This window comes from Eleutherodactylus coqui, chromosome 1, assembly GCF_035609145.1.
Source record: "Eleutherodactylus coqui strain aEleCoq1 chromosome 1, aEleCoq1.hap1, whole genome shotgun sequence".
NCBI classification, from domain to species: Eukaryota; Metazoa; Chordata; class Amphibia; order Anura; family Eleutherodactylidae; genus Eleutherodactylus; species Eleutherodactylus coqui.
The window spans coordinates 387,666,117-387,687,840 of record NC_089837.1 but is presented as its reverse complement, the minus strand read 5'-3'; the positions used below and the strand labels follow the sequence as shown (position 1 = coordinate 387,687,840).

Below are 21,724 nucleotides of genomic sequence, written 5' to 3'. Positions count from 1 at the left end.
TCTCCATGAGGAAAACCTTCTCCAAACTTTCTGGTAGATAAGGTGGGTAGTCTTTTTTTCTGCTGGACATTAACGTTTCTACTACTCTCTGAAAATCCCTCCTCTTTTAGTGAGGATTCCTCAAGAGCCATGCTGTTAAGTGGAGCTTGTCTAGGCTTGGATAGCTCAGTGGCCCCTGCGATAGAAGATCTGTCCAGGTAGGGAAGATGACTGGGTCCTGGACGCTCAATGTTGCTACAAGACCGAACCAGCTTCTTTTGGGCCAGAAGGGGGTCACCAGGATTAGCGTGCATACCTGGGTTCTGAAATGTTGTAAGGGGATCAACGGTATAGGAGGAAAGGCGTACACCAGCCCCTCTCCCCAGTCTTGGCCTAGGGCGTCTACTGCTGTCGGACGATCTCCTAGCCAGACGGAGAAGAAATTGCTTACTTTGGCATTTTCCCTGGTTGCGAACAGGTGCAATTGTGGGGTCCCCCACTGGTTGATCAGGATTCTGAATGCTTTCAGGGAGAGAGACCATTCTCCTGGGTCTATTTGCCTCCTGCTGAGAGAGCCCGCTTTTTGGTTTAGCGTCCCCTTCAAATGGGTTGCCGTGATTGAGAGGATCCGGCCCTCTGCCCAGTGGAAAATTTTCTGTGCGATGTTTTGCAGAGCGGGAGATCTTGTGCCCCCTTGGTGTCGTATATGGGCGACCGCGGTGATATTGTCTGACAGTATCTTTATATGCTGGTCCCGTAGCGAGTTCCCTAACTGCTGTAGGACCTGCCATACGGCCTGTAGTTCCCTGTAATTTGAGGACTGTTCTTTTGTCCTTTGAGGCCATGGGCCCTGAAAGAACTGGTTCCCCACATGCGCTCCCCATCCCCAGGCGCTTGCATCCATTGTGATGTGAGTGGCTGGGTTTTGTAGCCAATGAACCCCTCTCCGCAGGTTCTCTGGGGATGTCCACCAACGCAGGCATGTTTTCACCACGCTTGGAATGTACATTCTTGTTCCTAGAGAGGACTGCCTTTTGTCCCACGTGGATAGGACTGAGGCTTACAGGGCTCTGGTGTGAGCCTGGGCCCATGCCACTCCTGGAATGCATGACGTCAAGCTACCCAGGAGAGACATGACTTCCCGAATTGTGCATAATCGTCTCCGTAAAAAGGTTTTGACTAGGCGTCGGATTTTTTGTATTTTCTCCTCGGGTAGGCAGGAGCATTGCGATTCTGAGTCGAGCGTTATACCCAGAAACGTTTTCTGTTTGTCGGGATCTAGGCTGGATTTTTCCCAGTTTATGATCCATCCTAAGGATTGGAGAAGTTCTAGCACTATCCTCAGGTGTTTCGTTAGGAGTTCTCTGGACTCTGCTATTAAAATATCGTCCAGGTAGGGTACTATTAGGACCGACTTCTTCCTCAGGCGGCTACCTCTGCCATAATTTTGGTGAAGATTCTGGGTGCTGAGGAGATCCCGAAGGGCAGGCATCTGAATTGATGGTGCTCTATTCCTTTGCCCATATCCACTGCGAACCTTAGGTATTTCCGGGACCCCTCGTGGATCGGTACGTGGAAATAAGCATCCTTTAAATCGATGGATGCCATGTAGGCTCCTTTGGGAATCCACTTTATCGTTGAGGAGATGGACTCCATCTTGAATTTTCTGTATCTGATGCAGGTGTTCAGAGGTTTCAGGTTCACTAGGAAGAGCCTGGAATAATGGCCCTGGGTTTCCTCGTTTTGCGGTACGGGGGATATTGCATTTAGTTGTTGCAGGTCCCCAACGCTTTGCCTTAGTAGGTGTAACTTGTTTGGAGCCTCCCGTGATAATGAATTTTCTTCTGGGGAGGGACACCAGCTCTATCCTGTATCCCTGCTGTAAGATCTTTGGGATCCATGGGCCTTCGGAAATCGCGGCCCCTTGATCCACAAAGCCCCCCAGCCTTGCCCCTATGGGGATGGCGTCAGGGTCTCTGCTTTGGCTCCCCCTGGTGGGGGTTAAAAAGGATGTTCCTTCCTCTGCCCCCCTTGGGGTAACTCCAGCGGCCTGTCTTGCCCTTGCCTCGGTAGGCCTCGGGCTGTTGCCTTGGGGCCAGGAAGAAGGTCTTCCCTCTCTGTGGCTTTTCTTCCGGGAATCCCTTCTTTTTGTCGGCCGCCTTCTCTAGAATCTTGTCAAGGTCCGGTCCGAACAAAAACTGGCCGTAGAACGGGAGGGCGCATAGCTTATTTTTTGAGGCTAGGACGCCTGACCACGATTTCAGCCATAACACTCTTCTGGCTGAGTTAGACCGGGCTGTAGCCGTCGCCGAGAGTTTGACAGTTTCGGCCGCGGCGTCCGCTAGGAAATTTGTTGCCATATGCAGGATCGGAAGGGAATTTAGGATCTGTTCCCTCGGCGTCTTATTGGTTAGGTGTAGCTATTCTAGCCATACCCCCAGAGTTCGCGCCACACAAGTGGCTGCGATCCCTGGCCTAAGTATGTTTGCCGCTGCCTCCCATGATTTCTTTAGAAGGCCCTCAGCTTTGCGATCCATGGGATCTTTTAACTGTGCGGCGTCCTCAAAGGGCAGGGTCGTTTTCCTGGCTACTTTGGCCACTGGGACGTCTACCTTAGGTACCTCCTCCCAGCTTGCGCAAACTTCCTCCTCGAATGGGTACCTTCTTTTTACCCCTCTAGTGGAGAAGGAGCTTGCGTCTGATTTCCTCCACTCTTTTTGGATTATTTTGGTGATATTCTTGTGGACAGGGAAGGTATGCTTGCACCTCTCCCCTAGTCCCCCAAATATCTCATCTTGTAAAGTACGTGGTTCTCTGGGCTCTTCCATTTTTATTGTAGCCCTGACTGACTTAATCAATTCCATTAAGTCGTCCTGATGGAATAAGTATTTTTTGTAGTCCTCCTAATCTGAGGACTCCTCGGCCGCCTGTTCCTCTTGCTCCGACCCGATAGAACTTTTGGAGTCGGAAGGCTCGTCAGGAACATACGCCTTTTTCTGGCGTTTAGCTGGCGGCGCCAGCTGTGACGTTAGGGCTGATCTACCTCTTCTTTCACCAGCTACCTAACGTCCTCCCGATTCCTCTTTGACTAGCCTAGCTACGCATGCCTTGCATAGAGGCCTCTGGTACGTAGCTGGCAGTTTTATCCCGCATTCCACGCATTTTCTGAGTTTTGTTCTGGGGGGGGGGGAGGGAATGTCTTTTTTAACCCCGTGACAAATAAAGCATTTTTGCGGGTAAATATGCAATTTTTCCGTAAACAATACACTGGATATTTGCATTGTATTTTTTGCCGCACTGGCTACTTACGGCCGCTGAGGCTGAGGTTTCAGCTGTCTCTGGGGCTGGAGCACTCATTACTATACCGGTGCTGCAGACACCCTGCGACCTGTAGTGCTGGTTTGTTCTGGCTTCTCTCAGGTTCCTATTTTTTTAAAATTTTCGCGCTCCTGCGCTAAGCCCCGCCCCCTCCTGATGCAGATGCGATGACGTCATCGCGCTGGACACGTGACGCGGCGCCCCGCCCCCCCGCCGTCGAAGGGCTTCCTGGAGCACCGCGCTCTAACTTCTGCAGGGAGGACGAGGGGGACTGAGGCTCCCGCTTTGTACCCCCCATGGGCCGCCCCGGGAGGAACCTGGCCCGGGGGTTACCACCCCATGTGGCGTCCCGGGAGTCGTCTGGCTTGGAAGGGAGGACAGGCTGACCCACTGCCCTCCGATCCGCCTGTAAGTAATCCTGGCTGGCTTCTCCACCAGCTCCTCAAGAGATCCTGCCTCCTGGCAGGACAGGAAGACACTGAGGAAAGTGGGGAAGGGGGGGAGCTTTTAACCTCTGTGTGTTCCTGTCCTATCAGGAGGAGGCAATCTCAATTGGTGCTGTCGTGGAGACGACTGGGGAAATAGTGTTAGCAAGGAAAATCTATACAACTGTATCTAGCATTATGTATACACATTTGAGAGACTTATTAGGGCTCATTCACACGACCGTGATTTTACAGTGTATTACGCCTGCCCTCATAGTACGCAGTGAATGGAGCCAATGAAAGTACATTGATTTTCATTGATCCATTTACATTAGCATATATACATTGCGTGTGGATACATGCGTGAAAAAGATCGCAGCATGATCTATTTCACTGTTGATCGTTCTGTCCATACACAATGTATTGCATATGGATGACGATACATGCACAATTCTGCTATGACACAGAGTGGGATATAAAATAAGAAAATTTTAAAAAGTCACACTGCCCCTGATCGTGTGCGTGAGATGCGATGCTATGCGCAGTGGACGATCACTGCCATACACGGTGATAGCCGGCTCTCAGGGCAGTAAATTGCTGCAAGACCACACTCTGCGTTTTGCGCTTCCACACGTGGGAATGAGCCCTTATTATTCTTATTGCTGTTCCTAGAGAGCGTGACTTCCCAGTGTGACCAGCTAGCCTGTTGTGGGGGACATATTATGCCTTTTTAAATAAGGCATAATTAGAGTGGCTTTTGCCATATTTCAGTGGAGACGCTCAGCGCCCTTTCCCATCAAGGTGACTAACAATAGCTTGCAACGCAGTATTGGATTTCCAGCCACATGTTGTTCCTGAGCCGCAGGTTCGGGACTAACTGGTCTGGAGTGTAATTACTAAATGAGCATTTAAAACTTCCACGGATTATTGGTTCTGAGGAACCCTCAGAATACACATATTAAAGATGTTCTCTATTGGCACATCTACCTGCAGTAGCTCTGGCACCTCCACGTCTGGGCCCGTTAGTACACGTGGTAACGAGTTCCTCCCCTCCTGCTGGCATCAGTGATGGCATTGTAGGGGATTGCCTCATGTCAATTACTATGGCAGCCCATTCACTGTCTCTGCAAAGAGCTGGCTGAGATGGGGGCTGACTTGGGTATTGAAATGAGCGAGATAGCCAACTCCCTACAGTAATGCCCGGGAGCCTGGCAGGAGGAGGAGCAGTTGATACCATGAGGGGAAATCAGGGCAGAAGTGATGTGCCATCACTGCTGTACCCAAACTGCATTCAGGTAAGTGTGTGTCTTTGCATAAGGCCTTCCAGCCCACCACCACATCCCCATTTAAAAAATAAAATTAAAATAGCATAGAGACATCCGTAATTTTTGTCCTCCCTCCCCCCCCCCCCCCCCCCTCATGCACAATACAGAGGAGGAGGCCCAACCTGCTTACAAGCACACATGCAGATGTCCCATCTCTTGTGTGTACAATATTTGTGTGATTCCGGGCCACACGACTGTTACCCTTCAGAATAAGGTCTTGCAGATCCAGCAGCACAAGTGTGAGAAGTTGGTAGAAATAAAGTCCTTATCACAGAGCGAGTAACGTAAGAATTGCTCAACATGCAAAGATTGTTACTACATTACAGATGTTGGAGCCCAGCATGTTGCTTATAGTGATAGACTGGACAATGAGGAGTCTGTCCACACAGTGGCGCTATCAGCCAACACATGCATATCCTGAGTGCTATGTGCATCAGTCAGTATCGGTCTAGTGATTATTTTGTAATGTTTGATCGGTGAACTAGCTATTTAGATGTGAAGTTTTTTGTGCATTATATTCAAAACTAGTGAAAGTGATTGGAAGTCTTAAACCATTATTGTAACCTGTGCAAAATATAATTGCACAAGTTGAAGACTAGGATTTAAAAATTGGGGTTTTTACATGCTTTGAGCCAGGGCTGATTTGAATACCTGGGCGTAATGTCCAAACAATGACCTGTCGCTCTGGCCGTTGTTTACATCGCCTATGGAGTTTTTGGTACAGGGGCTATATTGTGATAATGTAAAGAGTTCACACACATTTAAAAAAAAAAATACATATACACAAGGGGCTGCTGATAAGCCTTTTGATTTACCCAGAAAGAAACGAGATAGGAAGATTAAACTTTACATTTATTCCACTGATGTCAACACACTTCTTACATCGGTATTCCAAGTTCTGTAAGCCTTGCAAAAAGAAGGATTTTGGTTGTTCCTCAAACCAGTCATCCGTAGCAGCCAAGGCATCAGAAGTGGTGTGAAATTTTGTACCCTTGAGGTGTTTCTTCAGGTTTGGAAACAGATGATAGTCGGAGGGAGCTAGATCTGGTGAATAGGGTGGGTGGTCAACAAGCTTGAAGCCTAGCTCCACCAGTTTTGCCGTGGTCACTTGTATAGTGTGAGCGGAGGCGTTGTGTTGCAGGAGCAAGATTCCTTTGGACCCTGGTTTCAGGGTCTTACAAATAAATCCAGGTCTCATCCATAGTGACCAGTCGATCCAGGAAGTTCTTATTCCGGAAACGCTGACAAATGGACCGGGAAGTTTTCACTCGCATGCTTTTCTGATCTGTTGTCAAACATTTGGGGACCTTTGGATAATGACACAAACACGTTCCCGAGAAACCCCCATGATATCTGCTATTCCTTTAGCTGAAATTGGCCGATTCTCCAGTATGAGGTTGTGCACAGCATCAACGATCTCTGGAACAACAAGCTCTCTCGGTCGTCCAGGACGTTCCTCCTCATTGGTGCTGAAGTGGCCCGTTTTAAATTTGGCAACCCAGTTCTTAACTGTAGAATATGAAGGGCATTGATCCCCCAATGTCTGCCACATATCACCATGAATATCCTGCGTAGACTTTCCTTGCAGAAACAAGAATTTTATCACTCTTCTGCTCTCATTTGCCGTGAATATCGCCTTAGACTCCGCCATTTTGTTTCCCGTGTGCCTAGATCACTGTTGCCATGAACTACAAACACAAAATTTTGAAAACATATTAGACACATAAGGCTTTCATGTGATGTAACATTCGTTACCATAGAAACAAAAAAAGAACACAAAGCCAAAGACTTATCAGCACCCCCTCGTAAAGGTAACAAAACCTCTTTGAGGGCAATCTTACACAGAATACATTAACTCCTTAACGCTACAGGATATACAGTTACGTCCTGCAGCGTCAGGGTATGTCTGAAGCGAGATCGTGGGGCGACCTCTCTTCATACAGCGTAGGCGTCAGCTGTTACAGCTGGCACCCACGGCCAATAGCTGCAATCAGCCACCCGGCTGATTTGCACTATTAACACTTTTGTCAGAATTGACAGTGGCATTTAAATTCCCCGACTGGTCCCCCTGTGATGAGATCGCAGGGAGCCGTGTGGGTGTCATGGCAGCCAGGGGCCTTCTGAAAGGCCCCAGGGCTGTTTCAGCAGACTGCCTATCAAGCTATCTCTGTGGGGTGGCTTGATAGGCTGCCTGTCAGATAGCAGTATGATGTAATACTATAGCATTACATCATATTGCAGGAGCGATCAAAGGATCGCAAGTTGTGGTCCCTTAGGAGGACTAGAAAAGAAAGTGAAAATAAGGTTAATAAAGTTTTACTAATTGTAAAAAAAAATAAATAAATAAATAAAAAGTTTTGCCCCCTTTTGCAATGCCTATAATAGAATCTAAATCCTGAAACTAAAATACATATTTGGTATCGCTGCGTCTGTAAAAGTCTGATCTATAAAAGGAACGCATTATTTACTCCACACGGTGAACGTCGTCCGAAGAAGAAAAGGCCAGAAATGCACTTTTTCGGTCACCCTGTTGTCCAGAAAAAATGCAATAAAAAACGATCAAAAAACTTACACAGGCATCTAAAAACGATGAAAGGCGGGTTTATACAAACTCATTCGGCAGCGGTTTTAACCACACCCCCGTCATTGCAATGGGTGATTTAGGTGTGTTAAAAATCGCTGAAACTCACTAACATAGAGCAGACCGTGTTTGAAAATCACTGCGCTAGAATCTCCACGCTGAAACGCTTGTCTGAGAAGCCCCATTGAAATCATTGGAGGAATAAAAAGGCTGCGCTAAACACTGTAATTGCTTCCACCCACTAGTTGTTTTTTTTTTGTTTTTGTTTTTTAATGCTGCGATATTGCTGTTTTTTTTTTTTCAATGGGACTTTCTAATGTTAAAATCACATCGCAAAAGCACGAACTTGTGATTTTTGTGCAATGCGATTTTACCATTAGAAAGTCCCATTGGAAAAAACGCAGCGATATCGTAGTGTTGGGGGGGGGGAAAAAAGCCGCTAGTGGGTAGAAGCCCTAACCCCCCCCCCCCCAAAAAAAAACCTGCTTGTGTGAGTGGCCTTAGAATACAATTTCTTCCCTTTCTCTTATAAGCGTTTTTCAATATTAGCCTGTTCTGTACGTTTTTCTTTAACCCTCTTCTGCTATGAAGCAAGGTGAAGAAAGGTTGAGAAGTCTGTCTTCACCTAGCTGCATAACAGTAGCGGGCTCTCCAGATGTCTGCACCTGACACAAGTGATCTGTTTATAGTGGGGTATGAAGATGGCTATTAAGGTCCTCTCTAAGCTCCTATAATGGAGTGATATTGTCATTTGACAGATTAACGTACAGTGTCTTTTTGTAGTTCGACAACTGCATTCTAAATAACTGCATAAGTGTTGCTTTTGTCATTCCTTTTTGTGAACTTCACTTGAAAATCTACATGTTTTATTACTCTAACTTCACGTTACTCTCTTTAAGGTACAGCCTTTAACCCCTCAGGGTAAAACAATGTAGTTGAGCAGGAAGGTTACCGACATGAGCCTATCTGTCGTGCTGTTTAGTGTTTGTTGTAATCTGCATGAAGCACTTCTCTTTATTCTTACCTCAGCATATCGGTATTTTTTTTTGTTTCATTCACAAATTCATTACCAGAAAAACATTATTGAGTTCTGAGTGTAATTTTTTTATTTTTTTGTATTTAAAACCAGACAATATTTGGCAATACTGTATTATTGTCTATGTAATGGTGCTGTGTATCTCGTGATAGAATTTGATTCTTCCACTGAATTAAGCACCCTAAAATTCGTTAAATCAACCTGTTTACAAACCAGATACAAAAAAAGTTTGATTTGTTGACCAGTGTTATCATTCCCGCAGCAGCACAGAAATCTGAGTGATCGTGTTGTGTAAAAGGACCATTACTGCATAAACTCAGTCACTTCTTTAACTCCCTAAGCTCTCATTATCTCTGCCGTGTAGCACATAGGTCCTGGTAATATCTTTGAAAGCATTACAATGGATTTGTTGGATTTATTTTGCAACACTCCTGCAAAACTGATACTTTTATGCCCTTTGTCACATCAGAGGGGGTGATCAATAGATCACCAAGCAAATCAATGTGTCATGGGTCATCGCCTCAGGTCCTACAAGAGCAAATGTTTTTCCTGAACTAGTTAGTGTTGTTACATTAGTTTTGCCCATAGCTTTGCTTTAGATGACTAAACTACATGTTACACTTAATATTTTAGTTTTACTTTGAAGTCCCTGCTCTTCTATTCTGTGCTTAGGGGTCTAGTGTGGGGTCTTGCTCAATGTTTGAGGGCCTTCCCTGTGTAAAGGCATGCAGAGATGGCCACCAATGGCTAATGCCACCCACTGGACTCCTACGCATAAGTGAGCAAGGAATTAAAGGGGTTGTCCCGCGCCGAAACGGGGTTTTTTTTTTCAATAGCCCCCCCCGTTCGGCGCGAGACAAACCCGATGCAGGGATAAAAAAAAACAAAAACGGGTAGTACTTACCGAATCCCCGCGCTCAGGTGACTTCTTACTTACCTTGCGAAGATGGGCGCCGGGATCTTCACCCACGGTGGACCGCAGGTCTTCTGTGCGTTCCATTGCCGATTCCAGCCTCCTGATTGGCTGGAATCGGCACACGTGACGGGGCGGAGCTACAAGGAGCAGCTCTCCAGCACGAGCGCCCCATTCAACACAGAGAAGACCGGACTGCGCAAGCACGTCTAATCGGGAGATTAGATGCTGAAAATTAGACGGCACCATGGAGACGAGGACGCCAGCAACGCAACTGGTAAGTGAATAACTTCTGTATGGCTCATAATTAATGCACAATGTACATTACAAAGTGCATTAATATGGCCATACAGAAGTGTATAGACCCACTTTGTTTCGCGGGACAACCCCTTTAAGTTGAAATATGTTACACTGAATCTATTCCCACAAAACTACCAGTCTGCTTCATTCTTCTGTATAACTTGCTTCACTAAGGCCTCATGTCCACGGGGAAAATCAGGCCTGCTACGAATTCTCCATGGAGAATCCATAGCGGGTCCCTCCTGCCCCGCGGACATGAGTGCTGAAAATAAGAACTAACTCACCTCTCGCACGCTCCGGATCTTCCCTTCGTCGCGGCTTCATCTTCTCTCCGTTGCGGCCGGATCTTCTTTCTTCGGCCCGGCGGATGCGCAGGGCACGTAGGTTGCGTGCCGCGCGCATGCGCCGGCCCGAGGAAAAAGATCCGGCCGCGAAGAAGGGAAGATCCGGAGCAGGTGAGTATATTCTGATTTTGGTCTCCCGCGGATCCGAACGGCTTCCATAGGCTTCAATAGAAGCCTGCGGGAGACCCGCACGAAAATGGAGCATGGTCCAGATTTTTTCATGCTCCCTTTTTTTTTTTAAATCACTTTTATTGACCATCCGCGGGTATTTATCTACCTGTGGGTGGTCAATGCATCCCTATGTGATGCGGATCCGCATGCAGGTGATCCGCTGCGGATTCTAAATCCTATTTTGCCCGTGGACATGAGGCCTTAGAGTGCTTTCACACGGGCAATAAAATGGCGTGATGCCAGAGTGAGTAAAAACGCAGTTATGAAGCCAATGGTTTCCTTTTACGTTTGCGATGTTTTCACCCATGCAATGTGAAGCGAAAAAAGCAGCATGTCCTATCCTTATGCATTTTGTGGTTATTTTTACATATTTTTATCACTTATGTTTCCCTATGGAGCCTCCTTTTTATCGTATCGTAAAACATGAACTTGCGATCTAAGTGTGATGCGTTTTTTTGAAAATAGGAAAAACCTATTGACTTTCGTACCAGAAAAATGCAAGTGGCAGCGATGGTTTTGTGAGGAAAAAGCAGCAATGACGCTCAAAAATCATGGGGAAAAAAGATGCGATTTTTGCTGCACCAATATCGCGATCCCCCATGTTAAACTACTCTAAGGCCACTTACAGGCGTCTTTTTTTGGGTTTTTTCTTCAACATTTTAGCAATTGGTTGAAACACCCACTTAAAAGCTGTACTGAACCTTCAGTTAATTTCATTGGGGCTTCTCAGACAAGCGTTTCTAACGCTGCACTAAATGTAAGTGGTCTGTTCTATTCTAGTGCGTTACAGACCTTTTGTACCCACCACATCACCCATTGCTATGATGGGGTGCAGTAAAACCGCTGTCAAACACGTTTGAAAACTCCATAAAACGCTATGTTTAAAAAATCATTAAATTCATTTTTTTAGAAATCTCTACTAATTTAGCAGTTGGTACCAGCTGTACTGGGAACAGTGACTCACTTTCTTAGCAGTTGGTCTGGCTATGCAGTGCTGTAAAAGTGGAGAAGATATTGCAACTTCTAGAGGGATGTACTGTCCAGAGCATTGGAGGAGCCCACAACCTGTATGGGAGGTGTACAGGGATCATCCAGCCCTGATCCCCTGCACACTACCCCATAATTGTGTCTGCTCCTATCAGTTGTATTTTCATGTTTTTCTAATAGAGGGATAAGTGGCACTTGGACAACTTGAGCAGCTATTCTCTTCCAGGAAAGCAAAAGATTTGTTGAAATACAACATACCTGATTCTTGTTTCTCTTGATTGTTGGATTTTCCCTGCACACTCCAGAGCTTTGGTGACGCCTGCCACAGTTTATCTAATATGTATACACAACTTATCACATAGTTTAAAATGACATTTACATTCTGGTTTAAGGTTTCAGCAGTTATTGCTACTTTAAGGGCGCCTTCAGACGTTTTCACACCCGCCATTATATGGCGTCCCCCTCTGCAGGGGGAGGAGGCTGGAAGAGCTGGGAGCAGTGCTCTGAGATCCTTCCCCCCCCCCCCCTTGTCACTATTTGTAATGGGAGGGGCTGGATGGGAGCGGAACTAAGTCTCGGAACGTAGCTCCGCCCCCTCCCATTGCAAAAAGTGGAGAGGGGGCAGGAGCTGAGAGCACTGCTCCCGGCTCTTCCAGCCTCCTCCCGCTGCAGAGAGGGACGCCGTATAATGGCCGGGCGTGAAAACCCGGCCAATATACGGTCGCCTGATTAAGCCCTTAGGGTGGGTTCACACGGGACAGAATTTCCGTGCAGCAATTCCGCCCGCGGCTCCTAATCCTGGGATTAGCTAGCCATGTCGTCCACACGGGGCGGCCAATCCGTTGCGGAATTCAATTTGTCTATATCTCTATGGGGAGAGAAGGCCACAGCGGAATACCGGAGGCCGAACCGTGGTGAAATGCAGCAGGTTTTAAAGCTGCGGAAATCTCACGGTTTTTCGGTGCGGCTGAGCCGTGGAGTTTCCGTCCCAGGATAACCCAGCCTAAGGGCTCCTGCACACTTGCGATTTTTCTTGTGCGGTTTTTCATGCGATATCAATGCGTGTTTTTTTTTGTTTGGGAAGTCCCATTGACAGTTGCATGAAAAAAACAATGTTAAAAACACATCATAAGTTGGTGCTTTGCAATTTTTCCTACAATGTGTTTTTAACATTAGGAGGTTCCATTGACAATCGCGTGCAAAAAAACGCACAAGAAAAACGCAGGTGTGCAGGAGCCCAAATACTTCGGCCTCATTAAGATGGTTAGGTTAGGCTGGGTTCACATGGGGTGGAATTTCGCCGTGGAAATTCTGGGCGGAATGTTGCCGCGGCAAATCCGCATGCGGCCGCTAATCCCAGAATTAGCCAGCCATGTGGACAAGATTTCTCAGAAATCTCGTCCACACGGGATGGCAAATCCGCTGCGGCTAAGCGCGGATTTGCCGACCGCAGCATGTTCATTTTTTTTTCCCGCTGTGGCCGCGCTCTCCTCTATGGGAGCGCCGGCCGCGGTGGAAGAGCGAGTGGCCGGGCCGCTTCAAAACCGCCTGCGGCCAAACCGCGAGATTTCTGTCGGGAATCTGCCCCGTGTGGACCCAGCCTTAAGTGTCAAAGTCACATTGTATTTTTCCAACCTGGATGTGACACTTAGTCTTTGGTTTCTACCGTTGATTGAGCTTTGAAATACTGCTGCAGCTTTACATGCAGATCCATGCACACTCGAAGTTTCCATGCCAAGATTTGACTTGTCAGTTCACCCCCTGCAAAACGAATATCAAAATCTATGCAGTATGAAGCACGGCACAGATTATCATAATATTCAATATAGAGCTAAAATTGCATGGATTCTGGCATGAAATCCACAGTACGCATGGGGCCTTAGGTTTAATGGCGTTCTATTTTAAATTGGACTGAGGGGGCTCTTTTACATTGAATGTTATCGTTCAATCATTGGCCAGGTTTACATTAAACGATTATTGTTCAAATTCACTTAATCCAACAAGTAATTTTATTTATTTATTTTTTTGAACGACTAATGAGAAATTGTTTCATTCTTGTTCGTCCGTTTTGTGGAGGCATAAAAATAATCGTTCTCTCATTTGCATGTCGTTGCCTGTGAACAGCGATTGTTTAGTCATTCTCTGGCACAGTGACCGTGAACTGCACGCTTTACGAACGAAATTGCGAATGATTTATCTGCCTGTATAAACGTGCTGAAAAAGCAAATGGTTTATCGCTCCATGTAGAAGGAGCCTTAAGTATGTGCCACAGAAGTACGCAGCGGTTTAGGATTGCTAGGGTATGTTCATTCATTACTGAAACTTCTGTGCCTGAAAACCCCATTGCTGTGGTGCAGGGACTACTGCAGACCCCATTTAGGTGAATGGCCCTGCTTAAAATATTTGTCCCACAAATCTGTAGTGTATGACTATAACCGGAGGGAGGGGATCACTTCTAATTCTACAGAGTACATTATTGGCAAATTGGATGCTTTTGTACGAAGGGTTTGGTTTAAAGGGTTTGTCCCATGGAAGGAACTTATTTTATATATTGTCCGGATTGGTGATAAGTGTCCGAACGCTGGGATCCCCACTGATCATATGATTGGGGTCCTAAGTGTCCCTGAATGAGCTCTAGTCATTTCTTAAGGACTACTGGAGATGGCAGAGTGCTTGTACTCTGTGGTAGTCCCATAGACATGAATGTAGCCAATTGCCACACCATTCATTCTGACATACTGGAAACCCCTTGTGATTGGTGAGACTGATCAGATACCTTCTATCCATATGACAAATAGTAAGTTCCTTATGTAGGACAAGCCTTTAAGCGTCTGCTACTAATTTGTGCAAACCAATTCTAAATGAATTTCTGTTGAGTTGCTGTAAGGTACTGCAGTCATTGTTTTTGGTTAATTTGTAGGTGTAGTGTCGTTGTTGGCTGTCCATCCATCTTCTGTCGGAAAACAGCTATTGCCCAAAACGTTTGGACAGTCCAATGTTAATGTTTCTCAACAAGTGGTAAGCAATCTTTCTTTAGTGTGTGAATATTTCATGGTGGAGAAATGGTGATAAATGTGGCCTATTTGTTACATGTAATACAGTATCTGACAAACGTGATATGTATGATTATTCCTAGCCTTGTTTTATGTACTTCTCAGTCCATGGTAAGATTAGCTGTCTGTTTTACTTAGCATAGAACATTAGAAAAAGTCCTAATTTTATATAGAATTGTTGGGATCTGGATGCTCCGTTAACCTGGTTTTGTGCAGCTAACATTAAACAAGGTCACCTGGGCTTAAGGCAGATAATAATAAAAAAAAAATCCTCTCTCAGCAACTAATAGGGTCATGGTAAGTAGTGCATTTATCCAGTTAAGGAGGGGACCAAAGGGATAGCTAGCTTAAAATAACTCCTCATATTATCTCACTTCCACATTAACCTTGCTCTTGGTTATTTAACACTTTGTCCATTAGTCATAGAGAATTTAAAGCCTGCCTCGTTTGCCATGATATGTCAGTCTGCACTTGGAATCTGCTCTCCCTATTGTCATCGCACCCATCCATTTGTATCATCACACCTTTGGAATGTAATTCTGCATTTAGATGGAGCGATTATCATTCCAAAAATTGTTCAAGCGATTGAGTAAACGACATCCGTTCAGTCTAAACGTTGGGGGAATGACGAATGAGAATCGTTCTTTTCTCATTCACCGTTTCGTTTCTGCGGGCATAAAAATAATTATTGGTTAATTGTTTGCTGTTTAAACCAAATGATAATGTTCAGTGTCTGTATTCGCTTATACAGGGACAGAACTCTTCTCGTTTCAACCGGCCGACTGCGCATTTGCCTGTATTAACAGGCTGCATGAGTGCGAACGACTCAGCGGTGACGTCGCCCGTTCAAACGAGAATCAAATCTTTTAAAAGGACCCTAAGAAATGGATTTCCTGGAAGCTATTTTACCCCCTTTACTCCCCACTCCTCCCCAGAACACGGAAAAGGTCAAAAGTTACTTACAGGGGTTCTCTGGCAGATAATCTGTTTAAAAGTCAATAATTGCTGGAAAATCAAGGTACATTATTCTCAGTTGTTACTTCTGGCCTCCCTCTGCTTTTGGTACAAGTCATGTGCCATCTGAAAGCGTGATCGCTGTGGCACTCGCTGGCCTCCAACGTTGGTGCCACTGATTGACTGCAGTGATTGTGCGTTTAGACGGCCCAGGATGTTCCTGGATGTGAACAGGGATCTGGAGTAATCGGGAGATGCAAGGGAGTATAGGCTCTTTTATTATTTTGTCAGCAGATAACAGCCTACCTGAATATGTCCATGATCAGAAGACCAATGAGCAAACATTCATTTATCGACTGGATCTTTTATGCAGAACTAAATGCACTCTTTAGCAGCACATCACCCCTTCTAAGTGGGGAGATTTGCTATCCACACGTGCATTATGTATATAGTAGCAATCCTTCATCCCTATGTTACAGATAATCTACCCGTAAAACCATTATTAAAGGGCCATTCTAACAAATACACGTTTTTCCATCCCTGTTACTCTGGATGTCTCCTTTGTATAGTGCAGCCTCTTGTCTGATGTTTAGCAGGCACCATCTAGATTCTGAGATTCCCTGATGACCAGCTAGAGACTGTACAATCTCTGCCTAAGGGTTCCTCCACACGGGCAGATGTGATTTGTGGAATCTGGGGCCAGCGGCTGCCCCCAGATTCCGCAGCAAATACCGCCCATAGCCCCCTATAGAGAACCACTGTTTCCTGCACATGAGTAGAAATTTCCGCTGGTGGCAGAGAAGTCGCAGCATGCTCCATTCTGTGTGCTTTTCTGTACCGGTGGCTTCCATTGAAGTCAATGAATGCTGTCGGTCCCGCGATCCTTCTGCAGTGAGCACTGCAAAAGGGTTGCGTGATCCGTGTCATCGCCTAGCAATGGTGCAGCTTTCTGTTCTGCGCATGCGCGCTGGCCGATGCTCCCGAAATACCGAAAAACAAGCATCTGGACAAGTGAGTGGGGTCACAGGGGCCGGGCACCGGGTCGGATCCAGCATGTCGCATGCAGGAGGCCTGACTGTGATTACATTCACCTAAATAAGCTATAGACCATAAATATACAGTCAAGAGAAAGAACTGTTATCTCCATGATGGCTGTGTGACAGGAGCCGCTAATCCTCATCAGTAACCATAGTAGTAGTTTGTGTCCTCCTCTAAAGGGCTTGTGTGCTAGGGTCAATCACACAGGGATTAAGAGAACATAAAGCCAAGTATTTCTCATGTAGTCAGAATGAGATCACATGACACTTGAAGAGAATACCTAGCTGAATAGTATGTACGGGGGGGGTGGCTACAGCATGAGAAAAAATTATTTTTACCAGAGTGACCCTTTTAGGTAAATGAATTGGCCATGCAGCATGCTCGTCAGGAAATTCAATTTCTCCTGAAAACGGGAGATGAGCTGTGTGATTGATATGGTGTATTGGAATCCCTATTTAACAGCATGCGATCTGTAATTCAGGACATCATTTGGAGTTATATACCTAATAAAGGAATTGTCCGTCACTATATATTTGGTGCGAACATTATACTACTTTGCCTTCTACATTGCATATGTAACATTCTCCTTACTCTTTTCTTACAATCACAGGTTATTACCACACCACAAAGACAGTCCGTACCAAATACTATTTTATTAGGAAGTCCTCATACTCCAAACGCGCACTTTGTTTCACAGAACCAGGTGACAGACTCCTCTCCATGGTCTGCTGGGTAAGCTAAATGCTCTTGGTGTATTGGTGTCCTTCCCCCATAGGAAAGTACTTTTTGTAAGTAAAGAATGCTTTCCCTTGCGAGTAGTTGTAAATTTGGAACGTTGGAAACAAAAGTTTTGTTAAAAAACTGTAGTCTAATTTTTGACGCTTTTTATTATTTCTAGTAACTCCTACGAGGTGGAGTGACATAGCTGGTGGGTCATGTAGGGACAGGCCTTTGGTGTCGTCTTTATGGTTTAACATCGGCAGGCATCTGCTGTGACACAAGAAGCCTGTTCATTGTGTAGGCGGTCTCCTTCTGTCACAAAAAAGATACATCCACTCTCTTCATTGAAAGGGGTAAAAATCTGCACCATAAATGAACCTGCTGTGGCGTTAGAGCAGTGTGTCAGCAGGTTTAGGGCTAGCGCATACCTTTTGGACAGCTTGTTATAGTTGCAGCATCGCTGATAAAAATACATTTTTGACTATTTTACAGCGATAAAATGCTGACCGAAAATCGCGACTCTGAAGCATTGGATTCCAATTCATCTGTTCAGATGGGCGATATTTCCGGCACGAAAAATCAACCAGCCGGGAAAGATGGCGCATACAGTGTGCATTCCATTGCTTTTACATGCAACTGGAAAAGACAAGACTTTGCGGGACTTTTTTGCGCGAATACACTTGCAGTTCCCATAGACTCCTTTAGGGGAGCCCATGAGAGCCATCAGAAAAGGGAAGGGGGGAGGGAATTTAGCAACAGCTCACGTAGCTAAAGTCCCTCTCCTTGCTGGCAGCTACCATAGGCTGGGGCAGAGAGAGGGAGGCAGTTTAGCGTACTAGCTCTAAGTGCCCGCCCCCTCCCTTTGCTGGCAGCTGGCAAGTGGCGGGAAGAAAGGGAGAGGGAGTTTAGCAGAGCTGAACTCTCTGCCCCTGGCCGACGGTATGGCGTGTATATGTCGCAGCCTGGCCATCTGAATGGGTGAGAAATCGGGAGACGCAGCAGCGACTTGGTTGCGGCAGCTTCTCGTTCATGTGATTTTTGGAAGCTATGTGGATGGCCGAAAATCGTAGCGCCTGTGTGAAAGAGCCCTTAAACGGCTTGACAAAGGGAAACCCCTTCTGTATGCATTAAAATAACAAACACATACTCGCCTCTTGTTTTCCCGTGTGTACCTTGTCGCTGCTTCAGGTCTCCTTGTCACCTTTGCAGGCTTGCCCTAGCCTTTTTACAGGACGTCACTCGATCACTGAGCTCTGCTTTTGGTTGCAATGCCTGTGACATCCCATAAATTAGGTTGGGACTGCAGCCTGTAAACCAACACAGGTGCAGAGGACCAAGCACCAACGTGGGACACATCGTGGGCGGTGAAAGGTGAATATGTCTGTTTTAGAGCATGAGGAAGGAATTCTACCCAGACATTACAACTCGGACAATCCCTTTAATTACACTCCTTGCACCACTACTAGTGCCCTGGGAGCATGGCTTCTTGAAATGCTTTGTCCAGTAAGCTACTTCATAGCTCCAATTTGACAGGTGCAAGAGACTAGCAGCTCAGTGGATAGGGCACTTGACTTGGAGATCCCAGGACTGATTTTCAGTTCTGATGATACAAGCTTCCAGAAAGGTAAGTATATTGCCCTTGCCCTACATGGTGCTGTCAGCAGATTTGACAATGCAAATTTAAAAAAAAAGATGTATTTCAGGATTTACTTACACAAGAAAACGTATCTCAGAGGTTGCACATGTATGGCGTGTGCTGGGAAGACTACTATAGACAACCGCTTTCTTTAGCATCTGTTTACTGAAAAGTTTTCACTTAGAAAGACATGCAGGTAGTGGGCATGTTCAGTTATAGAGCAGTAAGACCAGAGTTGATTAACCATAGTATGTTAAGTCGAAAAAGACATTTCTCATCCGTATCATTGGAAAACAGAGCTGAAGACCATGGGTATAATTACTGCCACTAGGGGGTGGACACTAAGCAAAAAAAAGTGTTGACTCTTCCTGCCAGCTATACTCCTCCTTCAGACACAAAACGAATCCGTTTTAGCTTAGTTGTCCATAGGAGGCAGATCTTTGTTCAATGGTCTTCAACTGTGACCTTCCAGACTCTCTGGGAATACAGGGCTAACTGGATTCTCCCTGTTATCCCACTAAGGAGGGTGAACAGAATGGAGTTGACCAGTCTGTTGCAGGCTCTACCTCAGAAGGCAAAGAGGGGGCGCACCGTCAACATTGTTTTGACCCTAACCCGCTAGCTATAGTGGCTCAGCGACCTGGATTAGTCCCTTCATATTTAAAGGTAGGCGAGCACAGGGCTGGAGCTTCTGGAGCTGTGTCTTCCCCGTGGTGGAAAGGTAAAAATACCTTTAACGTAGGAGAGTATGCCACCCCCTTCCCCCTCACCTGTCATTACCACCACCATCATCTAGCATTTATCCTAAACCTTCCCCGCACCCACCGTCTTTCCACACACGAACATCTAGGCCCCCGCTTCAGGCCTAGTCAGGCCACTCTCAGCAGGGTGAGAGCAGCAGCACCCACAAAGATCTCCACAATGGTTCCAGCAGGCTGAGATCAGTAGTACTCCTTGGCTGACTCAATCACCTTGCAGAGACCAAGTGGCACTTCAGGTTCTCTTCCAGACTAGTTCTGCCATCAAACCGCCTACAGTCAGCCCTCCCTTCCAACTCTAAACCTGAATAGACACAATCTCTCTCCTGTGCAGTATCTGACCTTACTAAAACGTCTGCTGCCAGACTGGTTGGACCGCACTACCCGTCTACCGTCCCCTGACATGTCTGACTGAAGCAAGTCCTCTACACATGACCTGTCCCGTGGAAGACTCAAGAAAGGAATTAGACCTTCATATTCCAGGGAGTCCTCCACATTGCCATCAGGACTTGATCCAACCCCAGGATACAACCAGAGTCTTGGTTCACACCTCGGCAGCTTCAGTACCCACACTCAGAACTTTGTGGCCGAAATCCTGGGTAGCAAAATCATTCTCTAAGGCAGGGGTCCCCCAACTCCAGTCCTCAGGGACCACCAACAGGTCATGTTTTCAGGATATCCTATGGTTAGAGCAGCTGTGCAATGTCTGAAGCACCGACAATAATTACATCAGCGGTGCAACACTGAGGAAATCCTGGAAACATAACCTGTTGGTGGTCCCTGAGGACTGGAGTTGGGAACACTGCTCTAAGAGATCCTTAACAGGTCTACTTTTTGTCAGATCATGCTTCTTTGGCACCAGAACTATCTCTGCAACTACTGGTGGTAAGAGGTCTCCTCTACTGAAGAATAAATCCAGCCATGTAAGGTCTATGCAAAACAAGACTTCAGTTTTGTTCCTTTTGTCACTCCAACTACTGGGTCTGGGAGAACAATTAATCTTCCCGGGAAGAGCAGAGGCCCTCATTTAAACCACATTACCTATTGTTTTTCCAACCACAGCCCTCCAAGTCGTCCTCTATCAAATCCATCTAAAGCATGGGCCCCACCCAAATATCCAGGGTAGGGGAAATACTTTGTTTATTCAGGTAGACCTACTCGCTCATGTCTCAAATCTTTAGGTTTGGGGGGTCATTTTCTTGGGCTATGCCATACAGTTTTCAACACACCCTTTAGTTCATTTCTTCGGCTCAAGGAGTCTAGTGGCCCTTTTTGGTGGTGGTCCCTTCCATTTGTTAATTAAAATTTTTTTTTTCTCACGCTCGCAGCCTTGTTGACCAAATGTCCCTTCTATCTTCCACGAGTATAAGGTGGTCCTGCGTCCGGTTCCCTCCTTCCTTTCTAAAGTGCTGTTGCCCTTCCATATCTACAAAGCCTTAATTTTGTCGTTCCGCTGATCACAATTGCATTTGGTCGGAGCCGTGGGGATCTCCTTTTTTTATTTATTTTTTTTATTTGCGACCGCCAGATGGCCCTACACGTGTTCTTGTAGCTTCAAAAGCTATATTGTTTCCCTAAAAATAAGACCGGATCGTATATTAATCTTTGATCCAAAAGATGGGCTGAGGCTTATTTTCAGGGAATGTCTTATTTTAACGACAGTGGGACTACCCAATCTGTGTGTGAGAGAGTCAGCACTTCCAACCCTTACTGACACCCAGATCACTTCCTGGTTACAGGATTCATAAGTTCTGCCTCCACGAAGGGATGGCTGTGATTGGTTCTTCAAGCACTGCATTGATTGGCTGAGCCACATATTTCTGCAAAGTGCACATAGTCTTAGCAAGAAAACGTTGCTCACTCCCACATGTATGCAGTTGGGCAAGTAAGACTGTCAAGTGAGCAATGAGTTATATTGTGTAAGGTATGGATTTAAAGACTGTCATCAGACTATACTGCTCTGTGTAACATCTTCATGACCACATAACTTCTATATATGTCCTACTGTTGTGGAGGGTGTATGAAGCGGGTTTGGGAACAGAATCCACTCTATACCCGAAGTGTCAATTGTTTTCAACAGCTAACAGATGCAGTCAGAGCTAGCTCTGATCATGAGCATTAACGAGATTGTTTAATTAAACCTTGTTAAACATTTCTTAGTACTGCTTGGGCTAGGAGAATAGCTT

General features: G+C 45.9%; 1 protein-coding gene across 3 annotated transcripts in view; it reads left to right on the top strand.

Annotated features, from left to right (window-relative positions):
• TFDP1 (transcription factor Dp-1) overlaps positions 1-21,724 on the top strand; it is an 88,802-nt gene that overhangs the window by 25,796 nt on the left and 41,282 nt on the right. For all 3 annotated transcript variants that reach the window (XM_066579667.1, XM_066579666.1, XM_066579665.1), the window contains exons 4-5: positions 14,300-14,397; positions 17,035-17,156. In XM_066579667.1, coding sequence (XP_066435764.1) covers positions 14,300-14,397; positions 17,035-17,156 — 220 coding nt within the window. The remainder of the gene's footprint in view (positions 1-14,299; positions 14,398-17,034; positions 17,157-21,724) is intronic.